Consider the following 9,294-nt stretch of genomic DNA (forward strand, 5'->3'; position numbering starts at 1 on the left):
TTGTTTATCTGTCAGCCCTAGTCCCGAACTCCGGTCCTGGTTGGAGTTAACCGAACCTCTGCCCATTCATCGCCATTTTACCTGTTGTCTTAGCTGATTAGCTGTTGTCTTACCCGTTGTCTTAGCTAGCTCTCCCAATCAACACCTGTGATTGCTTTATGCCTCGCTTTGTCTCTCAAATGTCAATATGCCTTGTATACTGTTGTTTAGGATAGTTATCATTCTAGTTTACATGCGGAGCCCCTAGTCCCACTCTACATGCCTCAGATACCTCCTTTGTCCCACCTCCCACACATTTTTTTTTATTTCACCTTTATTTAACCAGGTAGACTAGTTGAGAACAAGTTCTCATTTACAACTGCGACCTGGCCAAGATAAAGCATAGCAGTGTGAACAGACAACACAGAGTTACACATGGAGTAAACAATTAACAAGTCAATAACACAGTAGAAAAAAAGGGGAGTCTATATACAATGTATGCAAAAGGGGAGGTAGGTGAATAATTACAATAATAATTACAATTTTGCAGATTAACACTGGAGTGATAAATGATCAGATGGTCATGTACAGGTAGAGATATTGGTGTGCAAAAGAGCAGAAAAGTAAATAAATATAAACAGTATGGGGATGAGGTAGGTAAATTGGATGGGCTATTTACCGATAGACTATGTACAGCTGCAGCGATCAGTTAGCTGCTCAGATAGCAGATGTTTGAAGTTGGTGAGGGAGATAAAAGTCTCCAACTTCAGCGATTTTTGCAATTTGTCACGTGCGGTGACTTCACCCTGTATAACCAGCGTGTCCAGAGATGCAACCTCTCATTGGCTTACCTCCACTGTACCTGCACCCCACCATACCCCTGTCTGCACATTATGCCCTGAATCTATTCTACCACGCCCTGAAATCTGCTCCTTTTATTCTCTGTCCCCAACGCACTAGACGGCCAGTTTGGAAAGCCTTTAGCCGTACCCTGATCCTGCTCCTCGGGTGATGTGGAGGTTAACCCAGGCCCAGCGTGTCCCCAGGCACTCTCATTTCTTGACTTCTGTATTCAAAAAAACCTTGGTTTCATGCATGTTAACATCAGAAGCCTCCTCCCTAAGTTTGTTTTACTCACTGTTTTAGCACACTCCGCCAACCCTGATGTCCTTGCCATGTCTGAATCCTGGCTTAGGAAGGCCACCAACAATTCTGAGATTTTCATACCCAACTACAACATTTTCTGTCAAGATAGAACTGCCAAAGGGGGAGGAGTTGCAATCTACTGCAGAGATAGCTTGCAAAGTTCTGTCATACTTTCCAGGTCTACACCCAAACAGTTTGAGCTTCTAACTTTAAAAATGAATCTCTCCAAAAATAAGTCTCAATGTTGCCGCCTGTTATAGACCCCCCTCAGCTCCCAGCTGTGCCCTGGACACCATATGTGAATTGATTGCCCCTCATCTATCTTCAGAGTTTGTTCTGTTATGTAACCTAAACTCGGATATGCTTAACACCCCGGCAGTCTTACAATCTAAGCTAGATGCCCTCAATCTCAAATTATCAAGGAACCCACCAGGTACAACCCTAAATCCATAAACATGTGCACCCTCATAGATATCATCCTGACCAACAAGCCCTCTAAATACACCTCTGCTGTTTTCAATCAGGATCTCAGTGATCACTGCCTCATTGCCTGCATCCACTATGGGTCCGCAGTCAAACGACCACCCCTCATCACTGTCAAACGCTCCCTTAAACAGTTCTGCGAGCAGGCCTTTCTAATCGACCTGGCCGGGGTATCCTGGATGGATATTGACCTCATCCCGTTAGTTGAGGATGCCTGGTCATTCTTTAAAAGTAATTTCCCCACCATCTTAAATAAGCATGCCCCTTTCAAAAAAAGTAGAACTAAGAACAGATACTGCAATAGCATCGAATAGTCCCCGCGATATGCAACTGTTCAGGGAAGTCAGGAACCAATACACGCAGTCAGTCAGGAAAGCAAAGGCTAGCTTTTTCAAACAGAAATTTGCACCCTGTAGCTCTGACTCCAAAACGTTTTGGGACACTGTAAAGTCCATGGAGAACAAGAGCATCTCCTCCCAGCTGCCCACTGCACTGAGGCTAGGAAACACGGTCACCACAGATAATTTCAACAAGCATTTCTCTACGGCTGGCCATACTTTCCTTCTTGCTACCCCAACCCAGGCCAACAGCTCCGCACCCCCCGCAGCTACTTGCCTGATCCTCCCCAGCTTCTCCTTCACCCAAATCCAGATAGCAGATGTTCTGAAAGAGTTGCAAAACCTGGACCCCTACAAATCAGCTGGGCTAGACAATCTGGACCCTCTCTTTCTAAATTTATCCGCCGCCATTGTTGCAACCTACCAGTCTGTTCAACCTCTCTTTCGTATCGTCCGAGATCCCTAAAGATTGGGAAGCTGCCGTGGTCATCCCCCTCTTCAAAGGGTGTGACACTCTAGATCCAAACTGTTATAGACCTACATCCATCATGCCCTGCCTTTCTAAAGTCTTCGAAAGCCAAGTTAATAAACAGATCACCGACCATTTAGAATCCCACTGTACCTTCTCCACTGTACACTCCGGTTTCCGAGCTGGTCACGGGTGCACCTCAGCCACGCTCAAGGTACTAAACCATATAATAACCGCCATCTAAAAAAGACAGTACTGTGCAGCCGTCTTCATCAACCTGGCCAAGGCTTTCGACCCTGTCAATCACTGCATTTTTATCGGCAGACTCAACAGCCTTGGTTTCTCAAATGACTGCCTCGCCTGGTTCACCAGCCACTTCACAGACAGAGTTCAGTGTGTCAAATCGGAGGGCCTGTTTTCCGGACCTCTGGCAATCTCTATGGGGGTACCACAGGGTTCAATTCTTGGGCCAACCCTTTTCTCTGTATATATCAACGATGTCACTCTTGCTGCGGGTGATTCCCTGATCCACCTCTAACCAGACAACACCATTCTGTATACATCTGGCCCCTCTTTGGACACTGTGTTAACTAACCTCCAAACGAGTTTCAAAGCCATTACAACACTCCTTCCGTGGCCTCCAACGCTAGTTAAGCTAAATGTATACTCTCAACCGTTCGCTGCCTGCACCCGCCTGCCGACTGGCATCACTACTCTGGACGTTCTGACCTAGAATATTTGGACAACTACAAATACCTAGGTGTCTGGCTAGACAGTAAACTCTCCTTACAGACTCATATTAAACATCTCCAATCCAAAATCAAATCTACAATCGGCTTTCTATTTCGCAACAAAGCCTCTTTCACTCACGCCGCCAAACATACCTTAGTAAAACTGCCGATCCTGCCGATCCTCGACTTTGGCAATGTCATCTACAAAATAGCCTCCAATACTCTACTCAGCAAACTGGATGCAGTCTATCACAGTGCCATCCGTTTTGTTACCAAAGCCCCTTATACCACCCACCACTGCGACCTGTATGCTCTCGTTGGCTGGACCTCGCTACATATTCGTCGCCAAACCCACTGGCTCCAGGTCATCTATAATTCTATGCTAGGTAAAGCTCCGCCTTATCTCAGCTCACTGGTCATGATAACAACACCCACCCGTAGCACGTGCTCCAGCAGGTATATCTCACTGGTCATCCCCAAAGCAAACACCTCCTTTGGCCGCCTTTCCTTCCAGTTCTCTGCTGCCCGTGACTGGAACGAATTGCAAAAATCGCTGAAGCTGGACACATATTTCTCTCATTAACTTTAAACATCAGCTTTCTGAGCAGCTAAACAATCGCTGCAGCTGTACATAGCCCATCTGTAAATAGCCCACCCAATCTACCTACCTCATCCCCATATTGTTTTTATTTACTTTTCTGCTCTTTTGCACACCATTATTTCTACTTGCACATCATCATCTGCTCACTCCAGTGTAATTCTGCTCATTTGTAATTACTTTGCTACTATGGCCTATTTATTGCCTTACCTCCTCACACCATTTGCACATTTGCACACCATTTGAAAATACACAGCCCAAAACAATTGCTTTGTGTTTGAATGGTTATAATAATAATAATAGTCAACCAAATTGTATTTGAAAATCCTTTCAAATACAGTAGTGGAAAAACTACACAAGTCATACTGTAGTAAAAGTAAAGATATCTTAATATAAAATGACTCAAGTAAAAGTGAAACTTGAGTAAAAGTCTAAAAGTATTTGGTTTTAAATATACTTAAGTATCAAAAATAAATGTAATTGCTAAAATATACTTAAGTATTAATTGTAAAAGTATAAATAATTTCAAAATCCTTATATTAAGCAAACCAGACAACACAATTATCTTGTTTTTTTTTAAGCCAGGGGCCCACTCCAACATACTTAATTTACAAACTAGTAATAATGTTTAGTGAGTCCTCCAGATCAGAGGCAGTAGAGATGACCGGGGATGTTCTCTGTTTAGTGAGTCCTCCAGCTCAGAGGCAGTAGAGATGACCAGGGATGTTGATAAGTGTGGGAATTTGACAATTTTCCTGTCCTGCTAAGCATTCAAAATGTAATGAGTACTTTTGGATGTCAGGGAAAAATGTAATAAGTACATATTTTCTTTAGGAATGTAGTGAAGTAAAATTAAAAGTTGTCCAAAATATAAACAGTAAAGTACAGATACCCCCCAAAAATACTTAAGTAGTACTTTACACCACTATTAAAATATGTATTTAATAAATGGGTTAAATGCATGGGAGTGTATTTGAATCGGTGTATTTGAGTTTTATCTAAAAATGTCCACACGTATTTCCAAATACATTCCCATATTTAACTACTTGTTTTTTTTTCTTAAAATAAAGGAATTGAAAAGTAATTTAAATAACTGAGATACCCTCTTCCTTCTCTCTCCCTCTCTTCCTTCCCTCTCTGTCTCCCTCTCTTCCTTCCCTCTCTTCCTTCCTTCTCTGTCTCCCTCTATTCCTTCCCTCTCTTCCTTCTCTCTCTCTGTCTCCCTCTCTTTCTTCCTTCTCTCTGTCTCCCTCTCTTCCTTCTCTTTCTGTCTCCCTCTCTTCCTTCTCTCTTTCTGTCTCCCTCTCTTCCTTCCCTCTCTCTGTCTCCCTCTCTTCCTTCTCTTTCTGTCTCCCTCTCTTCCTTCTCTCTTTCTGTCTCCCTCTCTTCCTTCCCTCTTTCTGTCTCCCTCTCTTCCTTCCCTCTCTCTGTCTCCCTCTCTTCCTTCCCTCTCTCTGTCGTCTCCCTCTCTCTCTCTCGTAACATCCTAATCATTACAAAACATCTATTTGATCAAATAAACAATTACATTGTTTGTTAACCAAATTCGACACTTATTGACCTCCATACAAAAACTCCTTGCTCGATGAGAGCGAAAACACGCCACCTGCTGGAGAAGAAAGATATTGACAGATTGAGTGCAGTTATTTATCTTGCTTCGTCTCTTCGTACAAGCCTGCAAACAACACTGGCTGGCTGGTTAACGAAAGTTCCCGAACTCCACCGGCTTTTCCCGGAACTGTGTGCGGCAAATGTACAGGAGGAAACAGGTGGCCAGGCAGGCTTATTAACTGCATAATATAGATCAAAATATTGTATTAAACATCTGGTTGCTTTACATCCTAATTGAATATAGTATATTTTAATAGCCCGACGAGTTATCTCAGTTCGTTCATCATGACGTTGATGTGCTACAACAAAGGTTGCGGACAACGATTTGACCCAGACGACAACGCTGGTGGTAAGTGGAGCTAAAAAGGAATTTAACTGGCTGTGTATAACAAACTATGAATGTCTACACATGGCATTCTCAGTTTAGGAATAGTTGAATGTTAGATATTGTACACGTTCTTTACTATTAGCAAGTGACAGCTGCAAACGTGTGCCTTTGTGGATTTTTGTGCGCTACTCCGGTTACGGAATCGCATGAAACACGTTGGAGACGTAAATATAACCAGGGCGGATCACCGACATTTTTTTTGTATGATCTGAAAGGAAAGTGTTGATACAATGAAATATATATTTTTCATATGTTTTATGAAGCTAGATAGTTATGTCCGTATTTTGCTCTATCATATTAATGAATGTTCTTCTCCATAGATGCCTGTACCTTTCACCCTGGCGTGCCTGTTTTTCACGATGCTCTTAAGGTAGGGGTCAACCTTACCCTGACAGAACCACTAAACACAGTATGTGAGTAAGACTGTTGGGACAATAACGGTAAGGCTGCTGGTTCGAATCCCAGCGACGACTAGGTGAGACATCTGCCGACGTGCCCTTGAGCAAGGCACTTTCTCCTGGAAGTTGCTCTGGATAAAAGCATCTGGTAAATGTACAGTGGTGTCCTCTGCTAATCACCTCTCATTCATCTCCACTTACCTGAACACAAAACATAGGTGATAAAAGCAGATGAAGGAGAGGAAACGAGGTGGATAAAGATGTTTTTATAGACTATTGACTGTGTGGGTAATGAACCCGTATTGACCTGACTGTCCTGTAGGGCTGGTCCTGCTGCACGAGACGCACCACGGACTTCTCAGACTTCCTCAGCATAGAGGTGAGTTAACCCCCCCCCGGCTCTGTCTGCTCCCTCTCCGAGATAGAAGAGATGTCTGCTCCCTCCCCGAGATAGAAGAGATGTCTGCTCCCTCCCCGAGATAGAAGAGATGTCTGCTCCCTCCCCGAGATAGAAGAGATGTCTGCTCCCTCCCCGAGATAGAAGAGATGTCTGCTCCCTCCCCGAGATAGAAGAGATGTCTGCTCCCTCCCCGAGATAGAAGAGATGTCTGCTCCCTCCCCGAGATAGAAGAGATGTCTGCTCCCTCCCCGAGATAGAAGAGATGTCTGCTCCCTCCCGAGATAGAAGAGATGTCTGCTCCCTCCCCGAGAAAGAAGAGATGTCTGCTCCCTCCCCGAGATAGAAGAGAAGAGGCCTTTGTAAAGTTTCAGAAGTGTTCAGTATTACATGTGGATATGCTAAAGTTGAAGGGTGTGTTTCTCTCCTCAGGGCTGCAGCAGAGGTATCCATAACAGAGAGAAGCCAGTGGAGCCGGCCGGAGGTGACAAGCTCAGAGGGGAGGAGCTAAAACCCCGTGGTGACCCCTATATCATTCAGGCTCCTAAACCACTAGAGCTGATACACAGACCCAGGTAACACACGTTACTCAGGTGACACACACACAGTTTGTGTTTATCCTTAGTGATCATGCGTGTGTGTGTTTCAGTGGTGATGAGCCCCTGGTCAGACTTCAGCAGAAGGTGTTCTCCTCTCTGAGACAGGCTCTGCAGAAAGTCCAGCTGGCAGAGAGCAGGCAGCCTCACAACACAGGTATGCTGCTGTCATAATGGACCTTTAACCTGGCTCTGATAGGATTGAGAGGTGGGTGGCTCACAGGCTCTCTGTCACTGTCTCTCACTAGACGAAGAGGAGGTGAAGATTGGCACGTCCTGTAAGAATGGAGGCTGCTCCAAGGTAGAGTACTACTCCATGTCTCAGTGTGTGTAGAAGTTACCAGTCATGGCTCAGAGAGTGATGAGATGAATAGCTGTTTTGATTTAGTGTATTGTGTTGGTGTGTGTCCTGGTTTCTCTCCCTTGCAGTCTTTCTCTGGTCCAGGGAGTAACGAGGAGAAGTGTAAACACCACCCTGGAGTCCCTAACTTCCACGAGGGGTGAGACCCAAAAACACTTGAGATTCTGATGTCCTCCTCCTGTACAGTATATCTGGATAGATGTGTGATCAATGACTGCTTTTGGCCTCTGCTCTGGGCTTGTCCCCTGTCTGTCAGGATGAAGTTCTGGAGCTGCTGTAGGAGGAAGTCACCTGACTTTAACTGTTTCCTGGCCCAGGAGGGCTGCACCACAGGAAGTCACCTCTGGAGGAAACCAGACAAGGTCAGCACCCCTTCAGAGTTTAGCTCAGGCACTGACTCAGACAGATTCACACAATCAGAAGTGCGCATGCCCCCCCTATGTATTTCTCTCTGCCCCCTCCAGGGGATGAAGGTGGTACCGTGTAGGTTTGATTGGCACCAGACAGGCGGCCAGGTCATCATCTCGATCTATGCCAAGAACTCTCTACCAGAGCTCAGCTATGCAGAGGCCAACGGCACCACGGTACACACCACACACAGGCAAACAGATATTTGAAAATGCTTGCCTTTTGTGTCAGTGGTTAGTATATCTGTGTTCTAGGTGATCATCCGTGTGGTCTTTGAGGGAGAGAAGGAGTTTGAGCAGAAGATCAACTTATGGGGGGTGAGTGACGAAGATGATGGTGGTAACGAGTGATGAGGTTAATGAGCTGTTCATTGTGACAGTGTGGATAGGCAGAAATCATCATATAAAGTAACTATTACAACTCTTAAGTCCTTTAATAGGATCTCTGTGGTAGTCATCGTTCATCTCCCTCTCATGTCTCCTAGGTGATCGATGTGACTAGCAGTGTGGTGAACATGATGTCTTCCAAGATGGAGATCTCTATGGGGAAGGGGGAGCCAATCACCTGGGCCCGTCTGGACCTGCCCTCTCCCACAGACACGCCAACTGAGGGGGGGAATGGGATTGGAAAGGCGTAGAACTAGACAGAACGAAATCAATCACATGGTACATGCTCCTCCCATATGTTTTAGTGAACCTGTTGAATATCGGCTGAGAGCAGTATTTATTTCTGACATGCTACTCAGAATGCGGAGGTTAAACTTCACTGAAACACTTTCTGAAGGCGATAACCATCAGGTCTTCCTACTGAAACACAGTAACCATCAGGTCTTCCTACTGAAACACAGTAACCATCAGGTCTTCCTACTGAAACACAGTAACCATCAGGTCTTCCTACTGAAACACAGTAACCATCAGCTCTTCCTACTGAAACACAGTAAACCATCAGGTCTTCCTACTGAAACACAGTAACCATCAGGTCTTCCTACTGAAACACAGTAACCATCAGGTCTTCCTACTGAAACACAGTAAACTTCTACTGAAACACAGTAACCATCAGGTCTTCCTACTGAAACACAGTAACCATCAGGTCTTCCTACTGAAACACAGTAACCATCAGGTCTTCCTACTGAAACACAGTAAACCTACTGAAACACAGTAACCATCAGGTCTTCCTACTGAAACACAGTAACCATCAGTTCTTCCTACTGAAACACAGTAACCATCAGGTCTTCCTACTGAAACACAGTAAACCTACTGAAACACAGTAACCATCAGTTCTTCCTACTGAAACACAGTAAACCATCAGGTCTGAAACACCTAGAAACACAGTAAACCATCAGGTCTTCCTACTGAAACACAGTAAACCATCAGGTCTTCCTACTGAAACAC

At 44.8% G+C, this 9,294-nt stretch overlaps 1 protein-coding gene across 6 annotated transcripts in view; it reads left to right on the forward strand.

The window, feature by feature from the left end:
• The first annotated feature begins 5,473 nt into the window (after window positions 1–5,473).
• The window catches only part of chordc1a (cysteine and histidine-rich domain (CHORD) containing 1a), a 41,691-nt gene continuing 37,870 nt past the window's right edge, over window positions 5,474–9,294 (forward strand). For 4 of the 6 annotated variants that reach the window (XM_052503329.1, XM_052503482.1, XM_052503392.1 and 1 more), the window contains exons 1-11: window positions 5,474–5,704; window positions 6,064–6,113; window positions 6,464–6,520; window positions 6,971–7,113; window positions 7,188–7,291; window positions 7,383–7,435; window positions 7,564–7,634; window positions 7,752–7,857; window positions 7,960–8,079; window positions 8,158–8,220; window positions 8,388–8,700. In XM_052503329.1, the coding sequence (XP_052359289.1) occupies window positions 5,641–5,704; window positions 6,064–6,113; window positions 6,464–6,520; window positions 6,971–7,113; window positions 7,188–7,291; window positions 7,383–7,435; window positions 7,564–7,634; window positions 7,752–7,857; window positions 7,960–8,079; window positions 8,158–8,220; window positions 8,388–8,540 (984 nt within the window). In that variant the 5' untranslated portion in view covers window positions 5,474–5,640 and the 3' untranslated portion in view covers window positions 8,541–8,700. Of the gene's footprint in view, window positions 5,705–6,063; window positions 6,114–6,463; window positions 6,521–6,970; window positions 7,114–7,187; window positions 7,292–7,382; window positions 7,436–7,563; window positions 7,635–7,751; window positions 7,858–7,959; window positions 8,080–8,157; window positions 8,221–8,387; window positions 8,731–9,294 lie in introns of all 6 variants that reach the window. The other 2 variants (XM_052503414.1, XM_052503542.1) reach the window with 1 other exon arrangement.

Source organism: Oncorhynchus keta, chromosome 1 (genome assembly GCF_023373465.1).
Source record: "Oncorhynchus keta strain PuntledgeMale-10-30-2019 chromosome 1, Oket_V2, whole genome shotgun sequence".
Lineage (NCBI taxonomy): Eukaryota > Metazoa > Chordata > Actinopteri > Salmoniformes > Salmonidae > Oncorhynchus > Oncorhynchus keta.